The sequence below is a fragment of the Nansenia antarctica genome, assembly GCF_963989245.1.
Source record: "Nansenia antarctica genome assembly, chromosome: 5".
In the NCBI taxonomy this organism is placed as follows: Eukaryota; Metazoa; Chordata; class Actinopteri; order Argentiniformes; family Microstomatidae; genus Nansenia; species Nansenia antarctica.
Genome location: NC_137690.1, coordinates 26,268,359 through 26,296,183, shown reverse-complemented (window position 1 = coordinate 26,296,183; position 27,825 = coordinate 26,268,359). Strand labels below are relative to the sequence as shown.

The window sequence follows — 27,825 nt, the reverse complement described above, 5'->3', positions numbered from 1 at the left end:
GGCCCTCAATATAAGATATATTAAAAATTCTGTTTATGCACCCAGTTGGGAACGTGTCATGTGTTTTTATTATATAATGCACTGTCATTAACGCACTCCCTCAAGTGAGATGTAATGTCCATCACCTAGTTATAGCCTACCTAACAAACATTCTGTATATTTGCATTGAAGTGTGGTTTTTGTGTCTCTGATTATTCACAGTTGTCTTCCCCTGTGTTTTGTCTCAGTTTGCAGGCTGCATGGTAAGCTGGACTTGATGCATGGCATTTGCATGACCGCATTAAGTCTTGGTGTGGGATTGAGAGCACGCGGCTGCAACCATGGCTCAAACCATGCACGTTAATGGCAATGGCCCAGGTAACAACCTCTCTCTTAATGTTGTCCCTCTTTGTGTTTAACCACAAGTGATATTCTGATAAACAAGTTGTGGAGGAGTTATATCGGGCAGCCAATATAATGGCCTTCATGAACAGAAAGAAAGCATTCGTGTCTAAAGGGGCACTCTGTAAGCATCATATTTATTACATATAAATATATGTATATATATATATATATATTAGATATGTAAGAAATATGATATGTGACATTCTACACAGGAGGGAAATGCTTTGTTTTGAAAATGGTCTAAATTGATAATTGAGGCACCTTTATCAGTAATCCACATTATTCAATGTGTTACAGTAAAAGTGAATGGGATGTCCAGCTAAAGCTTCAAGACTAATAACAAATGTAGTAAGAAATAACAGCTTTTCCTCCTGATGGCAGTTGGTTAAAAGGATGTGAGATCCATGCATACATAAATATACACTCACACACATTCTGTATGTATGTATGTATGTATGTATGTATGTATGTATGTATGTATGTATGTACAGCCTACCTACACACGCACATACAAGTACATGGGGAAGTCCGAGCACAGGGTCTGCCCTAGTTCAGTGCCCAAGAAACAGTTCATGCCTTCCTCCAAGAGCACATTGGCAGTGGTAGGCATCCAAGATATGATGCCAGCAACCCTCCTCTTCCGGTTACGGGCCCGTCCCTCTAACCTCGGGGCTTCCTGCCGCCCATTGTGTTGATTACAATGATTCAACAGGACAGAACTACCACTGAATGAGTGGACCATACTGAGGGCCTGAAACCAGATGGAAACATGGTGTCCCGTGTCAACCTTCTGCTACCTCGTTCCCTGGTTGCCATGTCATGTTCACATAATTGTCAGTGTGTGACACCTTAATACGTTTTCCATCCCGAGGAGCTGCTTGTGAATAGACACCTAATGGCTGCTGTCTGTTCCAGGAATAATGTATTCTTGTCACGGCTAAATAAAAAGGATCTAAAACAGGATACAATGGAGCGTAATGAGGATTAGGTGTTAGGTTTCATGCTCATCTTGTTCATAGTTGTTTGAATAATGTGTTGCCCTAGATGATTTCCCCATTGTTTTGGATTTAGAGTGGTTGATCAGAAATTTGACATTATCGAAGATCCGTTATTTTTGTTTCACATTATGTCTTTCTTATTAAAAAATGTATACCGGTACATATGTTTTTAGGGCATTTCTGCTTTATTGGGATAGAGACAGTAGAGGTTGACAGGAGGGAGAGTGAGAGCCAGTTTAGCCTGTCACAGAACACACACCTGCAGGCTGATTGCATTCCTGGCTAGACTAACCGCTGCTTTGACAAACAAAGTGGAGGCCAGTTGCAGTCTTTGTTTAGTTTGTGCCCACAACCCCCACCAGGGGACATGCGTCTACTGAGGGCAAGATGGATCTTCTGTCTTGCAGTTCCTTTTACTTTGAAGGTCTTTCTACATGGTTAGCTGGGAAGTGTCTTCAGTGAGAAGTGTCTTCTCTGTCAGTAATATTAGTGGCTTGTGTTGGCAATAATGACAGGGTTAGCAGGGTTATAGTGGTGCAACATAGCCTTAGCATACCCCATGTTGGTAGCAAAGGTTCCAATGGTCTTTTAACTTTCGACTCAGAATGTGTTTGTTCTACATTCTTGAGTACAGCGTTGGTCTGGGACAAAATGAAAGCTTTAGATCTCAAGTTGAATTGGCCACTCTCTGTTTTGATCCTGCATAGTGGTGAAGGGAGATTTAGTGCTAAATCTTATTCAGTACTGCTTTAGCCCAGTCACCTGTACTTTAGCTCAATGCAATTTAGGTCACTAAGAGAATATAATAGATTTGTTTTTATTTTTAAAAAATGTACATGGGCTTGGCATGGGCTCTATAGCCAGCCATGGCCAGGACATAACAGGTTGGCAGGGGGAGATCAGGCCCGCAGAACAGCTTGAAGTCCTCTGAAGTTCTCTAAGGGGACTGACCAGCTACTTCCCAGGATGCCTGCTGTCATCACCCGTGTTCGCACAATGTCCAACGGCAGCCCAGTCTACGGAAGGTGTGTCTGCGAGTTTGCGTGTGTGTCAGTGTGTATGCGGCTGTGTGCCAGGCAAACTGACAGGGCACCATGCCTGTAATTCTAAAGTTCTAGTTTGTCTGCTTTCCTTCACTCACTATGACTGCCATAGTGCTTTCACAATGTCTGCGGTGTTCTTTTGCTGAACCCCAGAAAAGACATTCAATCAAATTTGTCACTGCACTGCCAATATTGGAGGATCCAGTAACATCCAGTTTCAAACAGTTGCATTACAGTAGGCCTATTCACTCTTAAAACGTTCCTTAATATGCGTGGACAATATTGGGTAATTTGAATATCCGAATATTCTTTCTGTCCCTTCCTCAAGGCAAATGAACTAGAACTTGATTATGGATGTGCCTACAGTTGTACTTTGAGCCAGGCTCAGGGTTTCCGTTAGAAAAATTTGCCGCCGGACATCGTGTCCGGGAAGATTTCGATTTACCGGACAAACGTGAATTATTCCGGTCATCATATTAAAATATAATAAAAAAATTTTTTTTCAAAATCATATTTTTTTTTCTCCAAATCTAATATAGCTGTTTGTCGCGGTGATTACTGTTGTGTAGCGACCTATATATGCCATTTAATGTCTATTTCTCATCCGATACGATTAGATGCGAGCTATATAATAATATAACATGATTCGCATGCGCGCTATGCCATTATGTCCAGCGCTGAACGGGCGCCTCACTGGGAACTGAACAGACAGCATCGATCAATGAACGGACTCCACATTACGTTAACTGAAGTTTGTTAAATTGTTTGGGATTAATGTGAGTTTTCAATTTTCTCTTTCCAGTTTTACCCTTTTTTTAAAATTTTATCAATAAAACAACGTCATTTCTATAACCAGGGGGGTGTTCCATCGACGTCGCTGGAGGAAAGTCTGGGCTTGTTTTGACAAGTCTCGCGAGATCTATCAAGATATGCCTGGATCTTTTTAAGAGTCTCGCGGGACTTGGCGAAGTGGGCCTAGGTTTTCCTTTGGCGACGTTGATGGAACACCCCCCAGGTCTCGCTGGTTGGGAAGGCATTTTCGTTTAGCTGCCTGTCAAATCATACTTAGGGGATAGCCCTGTAAGCTCATACGGGTCTGTATGTCGTCCTGAAGACCGGCTGTTAGATCATATAGCTGAAGTTTGTCTCCATCTTACAACACTACTTTACATTGTTAGCAGGCTCATAAAACAAACCGTGTTAGTTGACTAGCGATGTGTCATTGATTTTCGACAACGCGGAAATGTATTCACATTTTTCGAAAGAAAAGTCAAAGCATTAGAACGTAGAACGGAACATCGCACGCGCGCGGAAAGCCACCGGCCCCGATTTGGCCAGAACTTTTTTTTCCGTCAGGAGATTTTCTTTTTGTTGCTTGAATCCCTGGGCTCCCCCGCACACCGTGATTTAATTCGCACACTGTCTTAGTGTAAATGTTGTCCGTTTCGTTTGTTATCCTTGTTATTGTGCGATAAAGATAAGGCTTTCCGCTTCGGGCCACCATTTTCAGCTGGGCACCGGACACACACACTCGTGCACGCCCGAGAGAGAAGGACCCGCCCCCTTTGGTTAGCCTATAGGCTGGCTGGAGGGGGCGGGTCCTTCTCTCTCGGGCAGTGTGTGTGCGTGGGTGTGTGTGTGTGTTTGGTGCTCAGCTGAGAATGGTGGTGATTATTTTCACCGGACATTTTGTCCGACGAGTTTTCAGTTTGTCGGACTTCAACAAATGTTACCGGACAAAGACCGGTAATTACCGGTTAACGGAAACCCTGGCCAGGCTACAGTCTGACATTGTGTCAGAGAAGCGTTACTGTGTCAACACAAACACAACATGGCCTGTTGACCATGGCTCTTTAGTCCCCTTTACAAAAGCCCAATCATGTCCTCCCGAAGTAAGTACAAAAAGTAGTGTACAAACACTAAAACATAACTATGCTTCAAATGAGCATGGATGCTCAAAACCCTTGTATTGTACTGTATAAAGGCACAATCTGTAGCTCTAATTTCCTGGCAAAAGTGTGTTGTTGTTTTTTGTTTTGTTTTCTGCCAAGACCCAGCCCAACATTTCACAAACAATTGTAGGGGCAAGTGAAAGTTACAGATTGTGCCTTTAACTCAATCAGGGATGTTGGGTCAACCCACCGCTGGCAGCTACAACTAGAATTTTTGTGGCTCCTGTTCTTTCCCTCTGAGAGACAGGAATCTGGATTATCCAAGCGCTTTTTAATCGGGCAGGAAATAAAATTGTGGTTTCACAACTGTTCGCCCTCATTTTGATTTTACTTTGGCTGGTGAAGGACGACATTAACTCCATGCTGTGTATAACTGTCCACTCAAGCTTTTAAGCAGTGAACAGGACGTTGGTTCACCTCTGGAATGGGGCCTGAAACGTCATACTGTTTTTTTACTGTTTGAGAAGGAAACTTAAACATTTCCTTTCGCCTGTGTCATCGTATTGGGAGTCTGTTGTTGAGACTGCTGAGAGAAACTGGCACGGCTCTGCAAGGAGGGTGAAAAATGCTCTTGTTGCTCTCTCTAACAACAGACATTCTACACAGACCCTTGCTACCAGAGAAATCGCTTGGAATGTACAGTGTGCTGTTCTTATTGTCGTGTTTTGCTTCCTGGATTTTAATGAGAGCGGATGTATGTCAGCAGCGCATTGAGCTGATGAGGGGAGGAGGGTTGATTAAATGTTAGCTAAATGTTGGCAGACACTTAGTAGGCTGACAGGGCTCCAGCGGGCAAGGTCAGGAAATACCAGGCTGGTGTGTGAGAAAAGGGCCTCTGTTTGGAGGCGTGTGTGTGTGTGTGTGCGTGCGCGCCTCCCTGCCTGCGTGGGTGTGTGCCTTACAGCAGTCTCCTCAGCCCCATGCACTACATAAAACAGTCCTATTTTTCCTCCCTTCAGCGTCACACATAGCGTGAGTATGATACTGACTTATTATACCTTTCTCAAGAGATCTGGAGGTAGGGTAGAATGGTAATAGGATGTTCCCATTCCAGTTACACTATGGAAACTGGAGAAAGGCATATGGGCGAAAGGTCTCTCAGGTTAACTGTATTGAAGTTGCTGGGGTCAGATTGTATGGTTTAAGAATATACTGTATCTTGTCAAAGAATCTGTGAGACTTATTTATAGTATACTATGTTTTACAGCATACTATAGTCATGATGCAGGATCTATGAGTTAGCTGGTTAACTTTCCTAAATGTTCTGAAATAACTTAATAGTTTGGGAGTTCATATAGAAAGACAGACTTGAGATGTATAGTATGACAGCCTTGACACTCCCAACAGCCCATGTTCAGGTTGAGCTTTCCTAATGAATCAGATGTACAGTAGAGTATTTTCATGTTTGTTTATCAAAGGCAACTTCAAGTAAATGTTTACGTTTTCCATTGATAAAGCAACACACATCTCACACATATCCAGTGCCCTGCATAAGTATTGGGACAGTAAATACTTTTTTCTTCTTAGCTCTATATTCCACAAGTTTGGATTTAAAAACAATTAGCCTACCGTACTATGCGGTTAAAGTAGAGATTCTCCGTTTTTATTTGATGGTATTTGTGTACATCTTGGTTTCACCCTTCAGAAATGACACTGAACACTTTTATACATCGTCCCCCTATATCCTGCCTTCTTCAGTTGTTTGTTTTGAGGGCGTCTTGCCTAAAATATTCTCGTCCCCCTATATTCCGCCATCTTCATTTATTGTTTGTGTTGAGGGCTTTTTGCCTAAAATATTCTCATCAGGAAATTGCATGTTCAATTGAATTTAAATCTGACAATTGACTTGGCCAGTCACAACCCTGACAAACTCCCTAGCTGCTATGTTTTCTGTCATTGTCTTACTGTATGATGAAGTGCCCCATTTGCGATTGCTATGCTCACCAGTTTAAAAAAAGATATGTTTTAATGATGTTCCAAACAGTTGATTTTGGCAAGGTTACGGTTTTGGCTATGTTTCTAAAAACATTTTCCCAGATTTTTCAGCCTTATAATGGCTTCCTAGACTTGATGTGTCACTGACACATCTTTGGTCCTCATGTTGACAGACTGATGGCAGACTCCAAATGCAAAACCTTGAATCAATACTAGATGTTGACGGCTCTCTTATGCTTACAGAAATGTGATGGAACTCACCTGACTTTCCAGAAACACTTGTCAAGCCAGTTGAAATAGCGGCACTATGTATGAAAAGTGTTGTAAATGATGAAACAAATATGTACACAATTACTTTCAAATAAAATCTGAGAATCTTAACCTCATAGTAATTATTTGATTTCAAATCCAAATGTGTGGAGTATAGAACAAAAATGCTTTACTGTCCCATTACTTACACATGGCACTGTATTGCATTGACTTGCATGCTTGAGGTTGTATTTTCAGTAGGAACTGTACCTCACTAAGCAAATGACTTTGTTGAAGTAACATGACAGTTACAATGAACTTGTAATATGGATTATGTTATGGACTAATGCTGTTATGTATTTACTGCATGCTGAACCAATTTCACCTGCAGGGATTGGCTTTCTAGGGTGCATTAAGCTGTTACACCTGAAATTATAGCATGTAAGATTAAATACATTTACTAGGGAATCGTTTTTCACAAATTCGCAACTATTTGCAATGGTGAATGAATGTTGCTGAACTGAGCATCCTTGAGTTGTGACTCTACAGTAGTTAACTGATATGCTTGTTCATATACAAGCTTGATCTCCTTTCTCTCTCTGTTTGGGACCGTCTAAGTTGCCATAAGGTTAAAAACGGGGTTAAAAGCTTTTTGTCGGTTCTAAATTTAAACGTTCACAAAAGCAAATGTAACATGAGCCGAGCCCACAATTGTTTATTTTTCGTCTTTTGTCATGAATTTATCATCAAGGCCAAACATGCCTGTCTGTGTTTTATTTTCATTGTAAACATGGAAAGGATTCCTCTGCCCAAGGTGACTTATGGCCCTCGCGGAGGAATTGAATTGAAGCAGTAATAGAGAACAATTGAAAATAGCATCATAAAACATGCTGTTATAACAAGACCAGAAAAGGCTGGAATGTGCAAGGGGATCAAAACAAAATACCACGTCAAGGTGAGTTAGGCCAGTTTACGAGTCCAGCATAGGAGTGGCCAAATATGAGAGAGAACATCAAACCTCAGCCAGCACTGACTATATTTAGAAAACGGCTGCTTCTATTGAAATTGAAATGTATAGCAAACATTGTACAGACATTTAGAGACTGGTACCATGTAAGTTACACATAGATGTCTTCAAGGTGACTGGTACCATGTAAGTTACACATAGATGTCTTCAAGGTGACTGGTACCATGTAAGTTACACATAGATGTCTTCAAGGTGACTGGTACCATGTAAGTTACACATAGATGTCTTCAAGGTGTGGATGAGTGACTACGTTGTCAGACTACTGGGAAAATCCAGATGCATTAATAATTACTCAACTTTAGTGACATGCATCAAAACATCTCCACAAACAATGCAGAGTGAGGACTTGGCAATAGGTATAATGTGTTAATACTTATTATGAGCAATAGTCATATTATAATAATAATTATTGTTATATAGAGTTCTTTTTCTTTTTTTACAGTTCAATTTTAGCAGTTCATAAGAAAACAATGGCAGAAATATGCTGACAAGGCAAAAATCGATATCTGTATAATTACCTGAAATGATTTCCATTGATTGAATTCCATACATTTTTCTTCTGTGCAGTTACTATGCCAAATGAGAATTTGACATTGTTCAATGCACTTGTTGTGACAACATGATCATCCACTGAATTATTTTGTTACACTATTTAGTTAATTTACAAAAACAAAAAGTAATTATTTTAGTTAGCAACTGTGCTAATTGACTGATATCCAGCCACTTCAGTAAGCACTCGGGTAACAATGCCAATAATATATAATAAAAATCCTTCTATGTATATATTGCTCTGGAAAACCAAATTACACAGATTTTCTATTATTTTGGAATGCAAGGCTGACACACATCTTTGGCGCTGTATCGTTGCATTATCTGAGGAATATGTGCCGATACAGATATTTCTGTAAAAGGTCAACATCGTCCACTAATATCGGTGCTCCGGTATCTGTCGCACTCTACTTAAAATTCATTCTGGCTATATCATACTGTAGTGCACTATACCTGTTAGCTCAGTGCTACCTTTGACCTTTTAGTGTCTGAGCCCATTATGCTACATGGGTCCCCCTGTGTTTGCTCTGCATATGCTTGTGGTAAAGTAGGCCTTGAGAGAAAACAAGCAAGATGGATTACTGTGTGGTATGAGTTATATTTTAGTTGTTTCCATGACACTGACATTCTATTTGATTTGTTAAACTCTCGCCACACTAGGCCAACTCTTTCCTCCACATCCCTCCACATTTTAACGTACATTTTTTAGACTAGGGGTGTGAACAGGTACTCGAGTGCACGAGTACTCTAAAATCCTAATTAGAAAATATTGTCTTTAGGGTTACGTCACGGCACCATAACATTTTCATACCGTCAGCTGCAGTTTAACAACTATATGGTGATCAGTTCAGGTGGGGCACTTTAAGTCTAATGACGCAGCTGTCCGTCAGGTGACGTGGACAGCTCGTTTCACACATAATTTAAAGACATTCATCACATGTTCAAGCAGCCACATTGCAACACTCCACCATGGTTAAACAATGTGACATGATCACTGGCTATATGAGTAATATTTGTTGTTCGTCCCACTTACAACCTTAGCTTCCACCCGCTCGGTCGCTCTGGATCTAGCCTACCTACAGGGTGGTTGGTAACTTCAGACAGGGAGCTATAGAGAGCGGAGCCATCCAATTCCGCCAAGCTGAAATGTATTAGTATACAGACGCTTCCTGTATATTGATGGTCTCTAACCAGCCTAGGTGGACTTGTTCAAAAGGTGCACTTTTATCACAAGTAACATGACGACATAGGTATCTGATCCTTTTACAGGGAGTTGCCTCTATTTCTAGGCTACATGATAGATAGATAGATAGATATACCGTAATCAATATTGAGGGAAGGAGGGCTATTAGTCATCACCACGTAGATAACACCTATCTAGCCCCGTCACATCTGAGAACACTGGGACAGGGGCTTCATGATATATATTTATTTTGACTGTATTTTACTTAAAAGGTGGTAGTTGAGGACATTGTTTTTTGGATTGTTTTGTATTAAAATGTAATGTTTATCTCAGGGGACATTAGTTAAGCCTTCTTGATTGTTAGTAACACTAATGCAGTGTGTCTCTGGCCCTCTTTGTTGGAATATTGCTGAATGGTCCATTAAGTTATTAGCTAGCGCAACTTTGTCAGTGCTCAGGTGCTATTTTTAATTCAAGAGGTCCATGCAGGAGATGGACCAGACAGCACCATTCTCTGGTAGAGAAAAGGTTACGCAACACTGTGCTACTGTATTGTGTAATGTCGGTCAGATGGACAATGCGGTAGCTGTTTTATTATTGTAGCTGCTCATAGGGCTCCAGTCATCGTGGCCTGTATCAGCCACTGTTGGCCCTTAGTCACGTGTTAGGTGTGTGACCTTCTGCTTTTCACACGTTAGTTTTCACAGTGAGGTCACAGCTCTGCTCTCCAGGGTCTTTCAGCCTGGTACCAGACAGTCCTGTCCGGTGTCACTCCTCCATGACATCCCCAGTGTTTCTCTTTAGCCAGTGCCAGGGGAGCCATCTACCCAAGACAAGTGTGTGTGGATGTGGTGACAGATAATACAGAGCGACCCTTGTTAGAATGTTAGTTGCAGCACAGATTAATAGACCAGTTGTCATGTTGATGGATCCCTCTATAGATTTTAAAGGGGCAATCTGGGATTGGTAGGCTCTACATATATTTTTGGACTTTTAAATCAATGGTATATAGCCATTCAAGTCCATTCAAGAATTCAACTTATCAATGCCTTATGAGCTTAATTCAACTGTCTTACCCCCCCAGAACCCAACAACATATAAGCTTGTTTAACAAACACTGTATAGATTTGAAACATGGTTAAAACTATCTTTTTTATCTCATGAGTGGTCAGTCCTTGCATTCATAGCTCTGTCTATGAATTTGAGAGTGGTTACATTTCTCCAGCCCCATCCCATAGCTGGTTACCAAAAGAAGGGGCAGGGTGATTTTTAGGTAGATTTCACATGTCCTCTCATTTTATGTGTTGTACATAGACGATTTGTTCTGTGTTTTAAAAGAAGAGAATTTGCAAGCAAGAATGTCATTGTACAATGACAAACTTGATATTTCCCTGAACTTTAAATATCACTGTTTGTAACATGCAGCTACACTGCATGTATCACAGGCATAACATGAGTGTTAGTATTTTTTCTCCAACTTATTTTAATGTAGCCTGGTTGCAAGGTGTGTGTGTATACACATGTATGTATGTATGTATCTCAAGAACAGAGACTGTCTTTGTTTTTGTAATTGACAGAGGTACCTGCGATTAAATAAGGGGGCTCCTGTTTTGGGTAGAGAAGAGCTAGGGTGAAAGTGTCACGTGATTGGTGGAGCCAATCAGCCTATAGCAAGCCTGAGCAGTGCTTGGCTAAGTTTACACCAATAGTGGAATTTTTTCCCCCTTATGGAGTGAAGATTGAGAAAGAGCGCACACAGAAAGAGCAGTAAGCTCGCCCCTTGCAGCCTGTTCTTATTAGCTCTCAAAGTCCGTCACTGCAGCCAGAGAGAGAGAGAGAGAGAGAGAGCGAGGGGGAGAGAGAGAGAGAAACAGAGACTGCACACCCGTTTGACTGAGGTAAGTGGAGCTTGAACAACGAGGCAGTGAGGTTTTAACACCAGGCTTAGCCATGTAATTCTCCCTCTGTTTTAACTGAATGGAGGAGATTCAGCTGAATGTTTGTCAGAGTAGTATGTGGTAGGAGGTAAACACTGAGCCGTTTCCCCCCCCCCCTCCATGTTTGCTTTAGTCTGGAAAAGTTCTACGGATACCAAGAAAATGCTCTTTATGTTTGGCCAGCACAGTCTGAATGTGTCATCTCCTAATGGTCTGGAAAGTTGTTTGGCTCCCTGGGAGCGGATCCCTCTTCACTGACGAAAGGCATTTTCTATCCGAGGTGTGGAATTTGGACTGTGATATAAGCAGCTTTGATGGACAACCCTGTACAGGCTCATTTTTAAACGTCTCTTCTCCTTTTCTGGAAAGCAGTGTTTCCATGTCTGGGGGATGGTTGTTTTTTGTCTTTTGACAAAGAGTTTGAAATGTTTCAACATGTTTGAAACATGTTTTTTTTACCAAATGGATTTTGCACAGGGAAAACAATTGATTTTGTGTGTTTTGTCCCTCTCCCTCTCCCCCTCCCCTGATCATGTTCTTTAAACCCATGAGATTAGTGTTTGTTCTGCTTCTGTTCACTCCCTTTAATCAAAAACACAACAAAATCCATTATAGCTCAAACTATTATCATACAGTGTTGGACTAATGTCAATTGCCACATTTTGATTCCAGAGGGCTTGTTTATTTTCTTCACAAATTCCAGAGATGTTTTGCGAGAGCCACAGTTCTTCTCTGTCTCTTGTACCTTACAGCTCATTGTTTCTGTCTGACTTGGTTTCCTCTTGCCAAAATGATTAGTACTTTTGGTTGTCTAGCAGGGTTTTGTGAAACACTTAAGTCATGTTTATACTCGCACCAGCAAATGAAGGTGATTGTTTGTGGTTAAGGATACACTTCAAGTTCCCCATTACCTGACACCAGGACTGTTTTGGAGAATATGACAGAGATCTATCACTTACTGAGTCATTTGGTAAATCTAATCAAATTGGTTATGTAAATAAAATAAAAAATATTCTTAATTTGTTAATGCTATTCATGTCAAATGTAAGTACTTTATCTGGATTTATTCACTGCTGCAGATATGAATTAAATTCAGGGTAATTTGGTGAAACAAAGCTGATATTCCTTTTCTCAGGACTTGTTCTGTAAGCAAGCAAACATTATATATGATTTAACATTTAGAAAACATTTATTGTTTTAGAAGGTCCCAAGATATAAGCCTCATAAAAAAAGAGTGAAAAGAGTTCTTGGGAAATGGTATGACAGTTGTTTCAGTACAGAGTTTCTGCACTGTCTGTTTCCACAGTCTTAATGTTATCCTTTTTGTCATTCCGCAGAGAGAGGAGAGAGATGCGCCAGCACAGAGGATGAGAAAGACTCTGTGGCCCCCTACTACCTAGAGACCCCTTACGGTTACCAGCTAGACCTGGACTTCCTCAAGTATGTGGACGACATTGAGAGGGGCAACACCATCAAGAAGCTGAACTTCCAGAGGAAGCCCAAAGTGGCCAGACCTGTGGCGGTGCCTCGGGGCAGCACCGGCAGGGGCAGTGCTCACGCCGAATGGACCTCCACGGACTCCCTGTCCTCCTCCAACAGCGACGAGAGCAAACAGTCCCCAGTGTTCTTTGCCTCCAGGACACAGCCCCCTCAAACACTCACCCCAACGCTAACCCCCACCCTGAGCAGGGCAACTCCCCTCTATGAGGCCCAGCCACAGGGCTACCTAAGCATCGCAGAGCCCAAACAGCTGCTGCCACCCCCCTCCCCCCGGGTTGCCCCCCGCCACAATCCTCAGGTGGAGAAGACCCTGATGGAGACACGCCGGCGGTTGGAGCAGGAACGCCTCCTCATGCAGCCCCCCACCAGCGAGCCCCCAGCCCCCCGCCGCAGGCTGGCCAGCTTCGGGGGCATGGGCTCCAGCAGCTCCCTGTCCTCCTTCTCAGGCTCCCTGGGACCCAGCCAGATCTCCCCCAGCTCCCATGCTTTGGTGCCCAACGGCCACCTGCCCAATGGGGAGTACAACCCATACTTCACTTCCTCCATGGGCAGCTCCATCCGCCATAGCCCCATGAGCTCAGGCATGACCACACCAGTGACCAATGTGAGCCCACTACACCTGCAGCACATTCGTGAGCAGATGGTGGTGGCCCTCAAGAGGCTGAAGGAGCTGGAGGAGCAGGTGAAGACCATCCCCATCCTGCAGGTCAAGATCTCTGTGTTGCAGGAGGAGAAGAGACAAATGGCCAAGAACCAGAACCTTGGCCCTGCTGGTGGCTTCCGCAAGCGTTCCTACAGCGTGGGGAGTGCCGACCAGCTGGAGTCTTCAGCCCCCATCCAGAAGGAGCCGGAACTGCACATTGTGGAGTCTGAGGTACAGGAGCAGAGTACACAGAGGCTGGAAGAGTTCCGGCGGCTGGCGTCTGAGATGCAGGCTCTGGAGAGGCAGACCCAGGACAACAAAGGGCCAGAGGGCAAGCACATCCTGGACAGTGTCGCCCAAAATCAAGCGCACCAGCGTTCCATCGCAACAGGAGCCGACGAAAACATGAATGATGTAACAGTTGCCCAAAGAAAGCCTATAGCGACAACGGAACGACGGGATGTTGGCGTGGCAACAGAGCGGCAGCAGACGCGGAGCACTGGGGTGGGCGTGACGGAGGCCATGCTGGGCGTGACCAACGAGGCAGAGACGGAGATTGAGTTGCAGCAGCAGACAATCGAGACTCTGAAGGAGAAGATCTACCGGCTGGAGGTGCAGCTGAAGGAGACCACACACCAAATGGAGATGGGCAAGCTGAAACTGGAGCTCCAGGCAGCTGGTAGCTCCAGTAGGAAGAAGGCCGACAAGGGCTGCATGGCCCGGCCTGACACCTACAGCACTGCGGTGGAGGCTAAAGTCCAGACCCACAGCCAGGGCGTGGGCAACCACCTGGAGTTCTCCGATGCCAGCACCGGAAAGACCACCCAGATGCATGACATTGGAGTGTCCAGCCAACCAGACGTACGCCATGCTTCAGTGGGCCCAGAGGTGCCCATGGAGAGGTGGGTGGTGCGGGAGAGAGTGGAGGTCAGAGACCAGTGCATCGGCATGCGGATGGAGATGTGTCACCAGAGCATAGGAGTGGAGCTTAGTGTGTGCGAGATCGGAATCAACACGGAGGAGTTGATGGATGGTTTGGGTCTCTGTAAAGCAGAGGCGGAGCTCCCCAAGGAGTTGAGATCCATCGGCTGCGGGGAGTGTTCCGTGGACGTGACCATCGGCCCCATCAAAGAGCTTGTGTCCCGGGGAACTGACCCGGATCTAGTGAGCAAAGTGGACTTGGGTGTCATGGTCAGCCCAGAGACTGCGTCCCAATACACTAACACGGTGGCGGGAGGCCTGAGCAAGTTCACCAACACGGAAATGACAGTCTTTGCCGACTCCTGCACCAACACAGTGTTGAACACTAGTGAGAAGCACACCAGCACGGTATTGACAGAGACCAGAACAGTCGCCGTGGGGGAGGGGCTTGTGAAAGACGTCCAGACCACGCCAAAGACACGCTCTATCGCCGTTGGTACCACAGCAGAGGTGGAAGCAACCCTTGATACTGCCAAAACCAAAGACTGTGGGGTGGGTCCAGTCAGCATTCATCAGAACTTCCTGGTTGGCTTAAAAACCAGGAACATAGCCTGTGGCCCCTCCCACGCAGCAGGCAATACGGCACAGGCTGTACCACCACAGTCCCAGGCGGAGGGTGGGGCAGGACTGGACCATTACATTGAGAGGGTGCAGAAGCTCCTGCAGGAGCAGCAGATGCTCCTGGCAGAGAACTACAGCGAACTGGCAGACGCCTTCGGCCAGCCCAACTCCCAGTTCGGCTCCATCAACAGCCAGCTGGTCAACACTCTGTCCTCCATCAACTCGGTCATGAAGTCCGGCAGTGTGGAGGAGCTGCGGAGCGTTGACATCATCAAGCTGCAGGCAGACACCAGCACTGCAAGCAAAGGTAAGCCACATGGTTGAGTGTATCTATATGATGTCCCACAACCTAGTCAGTGTTTCCTCTATATGCATTTATTGGTGGCGGGCCGCCACGAATGAATTTGCTCCGCCACCAAATGATTCAGACAGTCCACTTTGATTCAGGCTGCGCAGAAAGGCAGCGAGTTATTATGACCGGAGAACTGAAAAAAAGCATGTGTCCCTGAACGCTCCGCCAATCACTGTGAGTAAACTGACTCTGAGAATGTCCTCACGTCACATTTTACCGTAATACCCTATATGTTGGTTGAAGTGCAACATCTCAGCTTTCAGGGACAGTTGGATTTTTTTCGATAGCACAAACCGTTTAGAAATTACGGTAATTACAATGTCGGGTGCGGATTTGTGCCGGTGGCGGTACATTCGGCGCAGAAGTGGTATCTATACCAGATAAATAATAACCATTTGCTTACGTAATTTTTCGTTTGTTTACATAGTCTGAAACTACAGATGGTAAGCTTTCAAATGATGCGTCATACATTGAAATCGGAAAAAAATCAAGACGACACGAGTATATGAATGTTTGTTTGTATCATGTTTTGCTCAAGAATGGTGACTGCTAAACGCTGCTAGCCTAACGTTTCGTTCTAAAACGAAAGTATTGTAACGTCCCCACTTGGACAGTGGTTGAAATAATGACAGATAGCTTCTCTCATGTAATCTGTGCGTTAAATTGTAAACTATCTCATACACAACTTTCTTAGTTCACCCGAGCTCTCTCTCCCAACGGTCTCAATAACACACACAGCATCACAGGGGTGCATTGGCACACAACACAGTAACAGTGCGAACATGAACATGAACTCAAGCATTAATGAACATTAATGAACAGGGTTGTTCTATCTAATTTATTATGTTTGTGTTATGCTAATAAATGTAGATCCACACAGGTATACAAACTGAGATCCGTTTACTGTCAAGTGCCATTCATTCTGACAACACACACACACAGTCGTAAAGCTCTAACAGAACGTGACGTCGTAAAGTGCAACAAAGTGCTGCAATGACATACTGTCGTACATAACAATATTGGTATTTGATCACCTTCTATATAAAATCACCTGCTCGGCTTTAATGACTTAACCGCTATTTAAGAAATTATATTTGTTTTCGCTTGCATGCGTTTTATGCACGCGCACGCGAAAAAAAATCGGGCGCGCGCGAAAGACGACCACCCCACCACTAATGTGAAAAATCCTGGAGGAAACACTGCTAGTTATCATACATCAAACTGACATCATACCAAGCTGTCTTGCCTCCTCCTCCCCTATATTTTGCAATAACAACATGGTAGCCTGGTGATACATTGATTAGAGACATGCCATGTTATTTGAAATATATTCTTATGTTATGAATGCAGACTGGGAACACTTGCAACACAAATGTTAACACACACACACACAATCACACACACTGAACAAAAATACTTCCAGCCATAACTGTCAAAACCAATCTGACAAACATTGTTTGGGCCCCATGGGACTTTGGTAAGAATGTGCAGATTTTGAAAAATGACTGCTGATTTCTTCTTGTTAATGTCAGTTTGTACTTTGCCCTTTTGCATGCCACCAGGATGTTAACCCTGAGTAACCCTGATACATTTATCTTCCCTCTACTCTCGTTAGCATTGATTAAGGTAAACAATAGGATTTTCTGCTCAGACATACAGGTATTAGTGTTACACTGACCATGATGTCAAGTCTAACCCAACAATTATTTGGTGTGGTGGGTTTAGATTTAAAAAAATATATATATATATATTATCAGGATAGTGAAGTTATCTGCACTACATACCTTCTATTCAGCATATTCTGAGTACAATTTTATTGTGGTGTGCAGTCCTGTTAAAAACAAGCCTGCACCACTGGTAAGAGCTGGTAACAGAAGAGACAGTGCCACTGGTCATATGTAAGCCAACGAAATGGCTGATGTCCAAAAATCTATTTTTAATCTGTGGACCCTAGTGCCACTCAGTGAGGGCCAGGGGGAGGAGGGTGGCGGGGATAAGATTTGTAGGGTCGGGGGTTCAGAGTGTCTGTATGTGTAAACTGATGCCTGATAGGATCCGACAGGCCAAAGTTATCTCTGACCTCGAAAAATGCAGTGGGGCTTTGGACCTGAACCAACAATGAGCTCATTTCTTTTCGGAACCAGCAGCATGGACTAAATGGCCACTTGTTGTTTCTGTCTCCCCCCCCCTCCCCCCCCCCACAACCGACACACACACACACACACACACACACACACACACACACACACACACACAACTACTCCCCCCCCCTCCCTCCATTCTATCCTGCTAGCTGATGCTGATTCATAAGTTGTTATGTAACACATGGTAGTCCTAGTAGCCATGTGCAGGGAGCTTGATTCTAGTGCTGAGTTACTTGTTTGGGGACTACCTACTTGTTTGTGTGTTTTAAGTTTGCAATGATGTTTATGTCTTTATAATGTGGGCTTGGACAGTGGCTCGTTTCATATAAAAGACCGGTACATACACTGACATAACATTTGGGGAAACAATGTGTAACAGCTGTGTTAAGATGCTATTATTAAACAACGTGTCTAGTAAATATCATAAGTTATTATTGCACAATAGCATAACTTAGTAGTGGGTTGTCATTTGCAGCAGGGTTCGACAGTGCGACTGTTTTGGTCGCATTTGCGAGTGAATATATTTCTGTGCGACTTCGAAATACATTCAATAGCACCAGTGCGACAAAAAATAAAAAAAAATAAAAAATAAAAATGAACTACTGTCATGCGCAGTCAATCTTATGTTCGTTAATAAGATCACAGCGCATCTAAACCAATGCAATCCTTTGAAAACAGAAGAAAAAAAAAACAGACACGTGACCCGCAAGCACAACAAGCGCGCATTTACATTTGAAAATCCTGTCAGAAAAAGACCGCTGTTAAAATGAATCCGATTACGGCATACTTTAGCAAGGCTAATGTTAGCACCGTTCCAGACAGAGAGGAGGTAGAGGGGGGTAGTGGAGTCAACATTACAGCTGGAGACGAGAGTGACGAAGAAAACAGAGACGGGGAAAGCGAGGAGGAGAGCGCCCGGTCAGAAAGTGTGTCAGGGGAGGGGGAAGGTCATTATCCACGCGGTGATAATGGCGGTGCCACTGCCAACGCGAAGTCTGGTCTGACAAAAGTGACAAAGGTCTACAGGTACAGTGCCGAGTGGCAAACATCTTTCCCGTGGCTGTTGCTGAAGGAAGGGAAGATGTATTGCAAGTGGTGTGTCGCCCACATGAAGTTAGCTGGAAAGACCGCGTTTGTGTCAGGAGACGCACAGCTGAAACGCGACACAGTGAAAAAACATGGTCTGTCTCGCAAACATGTGAAATGCAGGGAAGCTTTCATGTCAGCTCAGAACAAGCCCCTTGAGAAAGCTGTTGGACGACAGAAGGCTAGCTCCAGTGAGGAAATTAAAAGACAGCTCAAGTTAAAGTTTAACATCGCTTACTACTTGGCAAAAGAAGAGATCCCATTTATTAAATTCCACAAATTATTCGCCCTTCACAAGAATAATGGCGTTGAATTAACCTATCCAACCTATAGTAATGACAAACGATGCGCTGACATGATCGGGCAGATAGCGGATGCCATGAGAGAAGACCTTGCTGTGAAGATCAATTCCGCACACTATCTCGCCTGGGCTTAATTATTTATTTATTCATGAATCATTTATTAATAAATGAATATTCTTACTTCCCCTTTACATTGTGTGAGTCTCCATTTTTATTACGGCCAAACGCCGGTTATGATAATTCTGATATGTTATGATTATGATAATTTGTTGTCGTCATACGAAAATTGCGCAATTTTCATTGTGCTACTGAAATTCTTGGTGTGCTACTAATTTTTTTGACATGGTAGCACAGTGCTACCTGGGGAAAAGGTAAGCGTCAAACCCTGGCTGGTTCTGTAAATTAGTCAAAACAATAAAAGAGCACGGTCAATGTTTCCTGTTGTCAATAGTCTGTCCAACTCAAAATATTGTGCACCTGCATGCTTCCTTGGATGAATTACGATTAAAAATAGACTGGGTGGAAAATCCGAATTTTAACATGGATATAAATTCCAGTGGTAGTTGGTCAGATGTTGTGGCTGCCAAGACCCAAAGTGCTTCCAGCCGGCAGCCTTTCTTCAGAGACGTTTCTGTGGACAGAGATCAGAGGATTGAACCAGTTAGGTGTTTTCATCCTAATCTTAAAGAGGGTCTTGTATTGGTGTTGTCCTTGATTACCCCCGGACCGCTTCTGTATACAAGTCTGTGAAAATGACTACTACTGCAGTTACGTTTTACATGACATCGTCCCACACTTCAGAGTAAATGATAATTCAAATATTTTTTTTAACCAACTATTTTTTTTAACCAACTGTTGTTATTACTGTCTTGAGGATATGATAGGTCTGAAATGTTTTTAGCTACAATTGTCTTTCATCATATTCTTTAATGTCTCAAGTATTTAGCCTACATGAATAAGCGTGCCATCCCTCATCATGTACATGCACAAGCAAGTCTTTTCCCGGGACATTCCGTTCAATACCAAGACCCTCACATATCCGAAACCAAAATGCACTGCTAGTGATTCGGTGCAAATGTATCTGCAAGTCATTGATAGACATGTTTTCTAGCTCTACACATTTTCAACACTCATTGCTAGGGTTTAGTTTTCCTGATCAGGTGGTCATCAGCCATATCCATTGGCCACTACATTGGTGTCTGTCTGTCTGTGTGTGTGTGTGTGTGTGTGTGTGTGTGTGTGTGTCTGTCTGTCTGTCTGTCGGTCAGTCCCCTGCCTTAGTCTAACCAACCTCTTCTCATTGGTTCAGACGGAGGTCAGCTAGTCCAGATGGTCAGTGGGGTCAGCTCCCAGTCGGTCACAGTTCGGACAGAGGTCACCCAGACGGAGACGACGGTGTCCTCCGCGGCCTCGTCTGATGACCCCAGGCCGCCCACGCTGCAGCAGCCCAGCCTGGCCACGCAGAAGAGCCGCATGGACCAGCAGATGTCCACCGCCCTGCACGGTACCACCACACAACCATGAAACAACAGACTAGCGCAACACTTCTAGAATCTTGATAACTCTGACATTGAAATACGCGGGTGATTGCCTGATCGGAATGGAATTCTTCCCACACAAATTTGGTAACCAGCATCAGGATGGTAAAAAACAATTCCCCCCCCTCCCTGTATTTTGTGGCATGTGGGTCTGTGTTTCAAGAACATGCAACAGATTAGTCTCCCTCAGGCCCTGAAGCAACGCGCCCACCTGTCAAAATATAGGAAACATGGCTAATGGCTCCATTGCTATACAGTTCACACGTGTGTGTGTGTGCGTGCGTGCGTGCGCACACACACACACACACATGCAGAAACACACACACACTTCTCCCCCAGAGCAGAAAAAGAGGCCTCTCCGTTGGGGCAAGTTGTTGCAGTGTTAGTGACTGCTCCTGTCTCTCAGTCTGTGCTGGGAGAGCTGGAGGTTTGGGCTGGTATTTGGCTCTGCAAGGCCTGTACTTAAAATGTTTGGGATAGCTCTGGGTTTGTTCCCATGCCACACAGACGCAGAATGATGGCTTTGGGAGGAACTGGCCCAACACACTTAGTGACTACTTTATGCCCTCCTAGTTGTTAAAGAAAGAATTGGTGTTCTGTATTCAATCATGTTAGATAACCTGCCACCAAGTCTATTCAAATTGGTCATTGGGAGTCTAAAATTCATTACGAGCTAATGTGAGTGTGCTCGGCTTATAAATGAATTCCTAAAAATACATTGAGTATTTAGCATTATGAAGCTACTGACTTGATACGACTTCTGTAATTGCATACTACTTCTGTAATTGCATGCTGTCTCCATGCCATCTTAATTAAAGCTTGTGATGTGGACAAGCCACTATAGATTCCCACGAGTCAATATACAGTATGCTAATACAAGTTGATCATGGTGAGTCATTTGTTTCTGATAGCATTGATGTTTAATAGCAATGTATTGACATCACTTGAGTCATTAGCGTCGGTGGGTTCCTCTCAATCTCTCTCTCTTCATTCCTCAGGGCAGCCGTGCAGTCAGAGCACCCTGAAGTCCATCATGAAAAAGAAAGATGGCCGCCAAGGATCTAATGCTACCAAAAAGAACCTGCAGTTTGTAGGTGTAAATGGAGGGTGAGTGTACAAGGTTTTCACAAATCATGACCGGCACCAGTGAAACGGTTTATGAATTATGCATTTTTAAGCCACTAGATCAATTTGATATCTATTGTATTGATATATATTGTTTATCTATTCTACAGTTCTTTTCAGTTGCACACTGCTTAGATTGGACATTGATATAAATGTGACATTTATGAAACACTTTCATGTGAATGATGCTTAAAGTGTCCAATCACCGTATTCACAGCTAAACATTTTACCATAGACAACTAGTGTGGGTTGCTAATAGAATGTTGTGGCATTTAAATTAGGATAGATGAGTGTAACAATCAGCTGACAATGTTCTTAGTTTCCCAAATAATGTATTGAATAATGCTGGGCATGTAGCATTTTTAAAAATCTATTATTTTAGGTTTGAAAATCATACATATGTGCAGGTAACTCAGTAGCAGCAACGTTTTTGACATCAACTTCATGTATGCTACTGAGAAAAACATTGGGGCATTTGCTTAGCCTGTGCTTTTACTGAGTTTGTCGCCCCCTTTTGGTCACAGGTACGAGACAACGTCGAGCGATGACTCCAGCTCTGAGGAGAGCAGTTCCTCAGGATCAGAGGATGAGGACGAGGAAGAGAAAGTGTATGGAGGGGAGGAAGTGTTTGGGAATGAGGAGGAAAGGAGGAATACAGAGGAATTCCAGAACGAGGGAGCAGTGGAAGTGGGAACGAGGGAAGAGGAAGGCGGTCAAGAGAAGCAGGAGATGAGAGAGAGGTAGGTGGGAGGTGTCTGTGTGTCTGTCTGGCTCAGATAAGGGTTGGGGACGGGATCAATTCCATTCTAAATGGAATTCAATCAAACTCTGTATCAAACTATATTAGATGACTAAATAAGTCTGTCTCCTCTCAGGCATGAGCTAAGTGAAAAGATGTTGGCGGCGTGCGACGTGCTGAAAACCCACCTGAATGATCCCAAGACTTTGACCAGCAAAGATGGGGTATGAACACTTTTTTTTACCTACTCATCTGTCTCTCTCAAAAGATTTCCCCTCCTTGCCCCTTTGGCTGTAGTTTCGGATTTGAGACAAAGCTAGCTGGTGTTTATTATTATTATTAACATTTTTTGCATGATTTGATTAAGGTCATCTTATGCAACAATAGTTGTTGTTTTTTTCAAGCTTTTACATTGGGACAGTAACGCAGCACAGAGCTATACTCGGTTTGAAACATTCAGATAGAAATGCAGTGCTACAGAACAGACTTTTATAAAGTGAAGCAAAAACCATACCCTTTCTTTTCTCTACTTGTGACATCCTGTACTTCCAATTCTCCCTACTGCATAAAAAAAATAAGAAAATGAAAAACGAAAGAAGGAGAGACACTCATGTTACTGAAAAGTGGACGTTATGCCCTGGATTCAATCCATTGCATGCTTTTTACAGCAGTGTTTCCCAAATGGAAGGAGTTGACTCTTGATTTAGAAATTGGCAGTCATGCCGTCAGAGCGTTTGATGCCATGGGATTGCTGGTTTTCAACTGTGAACTGCAGAAATCTGCTCTCTGCAGTGAATTTAACCCGGGGCCTAACTCTGTTTTCCCTCATCTCGGGCCTCTTCTTATGAACATCTCTTGGTCCAGTCCAGTCCTCTCCATTATCCAAACATGGGCCATAGTCCCTGTCTCACACCACACAACCGCCAACAAACAGGGGCTCAAAAGCCCCATTCCTGTGAGGGGGTTTTCCCCTTGCATGCCTCTATTGTACACTGCGCCAAAGAGGTGATGGGGGGGCTGTGAGGCGCTGTGCCCACCGCAGCGGAAAAGAATGTTGGGTCGACTGGGCAGAAGAGGAGGAGAGCGGACATCATCAGGGCCGGGTGTGTTGACCCTATGTCAGCGCCCAGACACGTCCAGCTGTGTGTTGGCCAGGCAACAGAACCCTGTGTGTTGTCTTTTTCATCTTCCCTTGTCAGAAATGGGGCGATGGAGAACTACTTTGATCTTTTCATTCTTCTACTACTGTTTGTGGCCAATTGTGTATACAGTAGGCCTACAATGCTGGTGTTTAGTGTTGTATTATCCTTCAGCAACCCCAAGCTACCCCCTTCACTGGAACGTTCCTGAGAATCTCCTATTCTGAGAACATTCAGAGAAGTTGAGGAAGTCTATGTATGTTCTTTACAAACGCACTGAAAATGTAGTGGGAACCAGATTTTTGAAAACTAATGGGACTAATGTTTATTTTCACATAATTGGAACGTTACCTAGATTTAGGTTGGAAGAGCGTTCACTGTTTGCTGGGGAATATGCCTCTACGAATCATGTCTGCTTTAGACTGTTTAGGTCAGGAGTCCCCTCACCAAGCTACATATTTATAGATTGATAGAGAGCTGTGGAGTAACATTTGTCATGATAGGGTGCACATGCAAAAAGTTTATTCTTGCTGGACTAGACTTAACTGTGGGCTAACCTTGTTGCTCTCTGGACTAGGCTTCACTGTGGTCTAACCGTGTTCCTCTCTGGACTAGGCTTAACTGTGGGCTAACCTTGTTGCTCTCTGGACTAGGTTTAACTGTGGGCTAACCTTGTTGCTCCCCCCACCCCCCTTTACCCAAAGAGAGCCTGCCTGAACACAGTGCAGCACGAGTGGTTCCGTGTGTCCAGTCAGAAGTCGGCGCTGCCGGCCATGGTGGAGGACTACCTGGAGGCGTTCCGCGCCGTCTCCCCTGCCGTGCTCCGCCACGTGGTCAACATGGCCGACGGCAACGGCAACACGGCGCTGCACTACAGCGTGTCCCACTCCAACTTCGACATCGTCAAGAAGCTGCTGGACGCAGGTGAGGGCGCAGAGAAGGGGTAGGCAGGCTGTTTTTGCAGACTGTAACAGAGTTTACAGAGGTCTTGGTGATTAAGTTTAGTTTGTCCTTCCTCCTTCCCACTGCACACTAAAGACCTCATCCGTGTTTCCTCAACCCCTCCTCCCTGTCTAATCCCACCCCCCCCCCCCACACACACACACACACACACACACACACACACATGTCCTTGCTGGTCTTCAGTATTCCAACTATCTAAGCGTGAGGGCCTGCTGAATGCTGAACAGCCTATGATGAGGTCCTGGGGACTCTGGAGTGAGAAAAGCCTTTTGTGTCGTTGTTGTCCCCAGGCCTTTGTGTCACTTTGCTGTCTGACGCCCCCAGGCCTCTGGACCTGGCCCCCAATTGCACCCCCCCCCCTCCCCCAGTGAGCTCAAGTGTTTGCCTCGTTCTCAGAGAATTACCTTGAGATCCAGACACTGTGTGGAATTGTACTTTTTTTACAAACAAATTTCCCATTCACCATATGGTTATTGTTTATTTACTGACTAACCAACATTCAAATATGGATAGCATCATAGGAAGTCAAAGTGCTCCATTGACACCAATGCAAAAACCTTTCTTAAATTTGACCTGTAGATAAAAAAATGCTATATGCCTGGCATTATACAGTACTTTCAATTCGGGATATTAAGAACATTGTCAGCTGATTGTCACACTCATCTATCCTGATTTAAAAAGCCACAACCCGCACTAGTTGTCTATGGTAGAATGTTTAGCTGTGAATAACATCATTCACATGAAAGTTATATTTTTGCACATGGATCTCAAGTTGGATTGTTTCCTTCATTCCTTCCCTACTCCCAAAGGTTGGGTTAAACAGCCTGCCTGTGGAGTCACATACAACATCCTCCCCCATCGCCCACCGCCTTTGGTTCAGACAATGAAGCCCCTCTTCCCTCTTTACTCCTCCACCCACCCATCCCCTCCTTTAGTCTGAGGCCTTTATGTTGTAGAAGTTGCTTTTTATTGTTTGTTCTTGAATTTCATGTGGTACACAGTCTAGTCAACATTTTTCATGTAGTACACAGGAAGACACCATCCATCTCACACACACACATAAACACACACACACGCACAAACAAACAATCGGTCTTACTCATGTCCTCCGTCTGTTCCAGATGTCTGCAACGTCAACCAGCAGAACAAAGCCGGCTACACCCCCATCATGCTGGCTGCGCTGGCAGCCGTGGAGGCGCCCAAGGACATGCGCATCGTGGAGGAGCTCTTTAGCAAGGGCGACGTCAACGCCAAAGCCAGCCAGGTCAGTGGGTCGTCTCAGGGGGGCGAGGGGGCGTGGCATCATGACACCGTGGTGCTCTGCACTGATCTCTGATTCTCCACCCTTCTTTCTGAAGCGTACACCTCTCAGTACACTCTCCTGAAAGGGATTTAGCGTTGGATCAGTGAAAACATGGGCTAGAGGGAGGTTTCCACCAATGTATGAGGGGGAGACTGAATGAGTGTATCCTGATCAGGAATAGAAACGGAATTCAGGGGTCAAACCTGGGCCCAGTGGAATTTGTATTTCTCAGACTTGTTGTTGCCAGCACGTTTAGGTGACACCTTAAATGATCCTGATGACATGAAAACACATGTTTTTCAGGTTTAAAGATTGAGCTATTAACATACTGCTTTTACCTATCCAGTCATAACCACATAGATGCATAGGGTCAGGTGTAGGTGTGTTTGGTGTTTAGGTCCCTGTGTCTGACCTCTCCCATGGCGTCCTCCCTCTCTCAGGCTGGCCAGACGGGGCTGATGCTGGCGGTCAGCCACGGGAGGATGGACATGGTCAGAGCCTTGCTGGCCCAGGGGGCGGAGGTCAACGTGCAGGACGACGAGGGGTCCACCGCCCTCATGTGCGCCAGCGAGCACGGCCACGCCGAGATCGTCAAGCTGCTGCTGGCCCAGCCCGGCTGTGACGCTACGCTCAGCGACAGCGTGAGTAGGAGGGTGGACGCCGCAGGGACACACACACAAGCTCACTCTGTGTTTTATCTGTGTTCATTCTTTGTTTTGGTCACATTCCCCTTTTCCTGCAGAGTGGTTATTCTGTTCATAACATATCTATCTGTTTCAGTCTACTCACTCATTCATGGGGGTAGATACCGCGCCTTAATACTACACACATACACGTGATAACTCTCTCCCTGTTTCCCTCTCTAGGATGAGAGTCATGCCCTGTCTATTGCTCTGGAAGCAGGACACAAGGACATTGCAGTGCTGCTGTATGCTCACGTCAACTTTTCCAAAGCCCACTCGCCGGTGTGTATCCTGCTCTTCTCACTCAGAGCTGCTGGATCTACTGTTTTACTGAAATACTGTTTTACATAGGGTGACTTAGGCCTCTATAGCTATTATCAGTTGTATTTGTATTCTGTTTTGTCTTATTTGTTTGTGTGTGTTGGCTACAGGGGACTCCCCGTCTCGGCAGAAAGATGTCCCCCAGCCCAACCAGAAGGGGCATGTTTGATTAGGAGCCCCGTCTTCTACCACAAACCGTGCGCTGCTATTGGTTCATATTCAAGGACACCCATCACGACAGCCCGCTGAGGATTCCGATGACCACCAGGCACTATGGCTGTACAACCCGCCACCCCCCCAAACAATCTGCCGATCATTTGGTCCACCCACAAAGACTCCCTGGGTTTTATTTTTACATGGACACATCGATCTGTCTAGGTGAAACGTTATTGGTGATTTCTTTTGCTCTCTCTGAAAAGGCCAAAGTGTCCTTTCTAAACTGAATGTATATAGAAGTGCATATTATGCCTGAAATATCACCAGTGTCTATCTGCAGTGGAGGGAAGGATTCAGATGTCCACACCACAATGTTGCATATAAACAGAGTAGAGACTATATATCTGTGTTAATTCCTTTGTGTTCCTGATAGGTTCAACTTTCAGTTCAGAGTTATATCAGAAAGCGACACAAGAGCATGAGGACATTATCATCTTCCATCACCATTACCACCACAACAGAAAGGTGGTACATAAAGTGCTAGATTCAAAGGAATGCCTAGATGCCCTTTTCACCCCTGAATACAGCCTTTCATTCTAGAGTACTAAATGTTCCTTGTATATATTGTTTGCCTCAACTTCATTGGGCATATATATGTGTACACCAATCTCTGTTCACTACCCAAATGGATAAATGCATCAATATATCTTATCTAGATTGGATATGAATTCTACTTTTATACAAATCATTTGTATCTATTTAAAGAATCACAGTATTTTGAATATTTCCTATTACTTCTTAATGTTACATGAAGTTATATATTTATCAAGGTATAGTTTTTAATGCAAATATAAATGTATTTCATTGTATATATTGTCTTTGAGTAATTAGAGATGATAGATATTTTGCTTTTGTCTTGTGTAATATTGCCTATGTATAATAGACTATCCTGTCCTAGTATTTGATAAGGTACTTTCATCTTGAATTGAAGTTTGAAGTGCCTGCGACTTGCCATATAACAATAAACTTCAT

The 27,825-nt window shown here is 44.1% G+C and overlaps 1 protein-coding gene across 1 annotated transcript; it reads left to right on the top strand.

The window, feature by feature from the left end:
* Nucleotides 1-263: 263 nt before the first annotated feature.
* On the top strand, nucleotides 264-27,825 carry kank1a (KN motif and ankyrin repeat domains 1a). Its single transcript, XM_080532280.1, has 11 exons — nucleotides 264-357; nucleotides 12,595-15,249; nucleotides 20,136-20,330; nucleotides 21,363-21,471; nucleotides 22,014-22,229; nucleotides 22,365-22,452; nucleotides 24,072-24,291; nucleotides 25,452-25,594; nucleotides 26,074-26,274; nucleotides 26,500-26,598; nucleotides 26,748-27,825. The coding sequence occupies exons 1-11, from the start codon at nucleotides 321-323 to the stop codon at nucleotides 26,808-26,810; spliced, it is 4,026 nt and encodes a 1,341-aa protein (XP_080388406.1). The 5' UTR covers nucleotides 264-320; the 3' UTR covers nucleotides 26,811-27,825.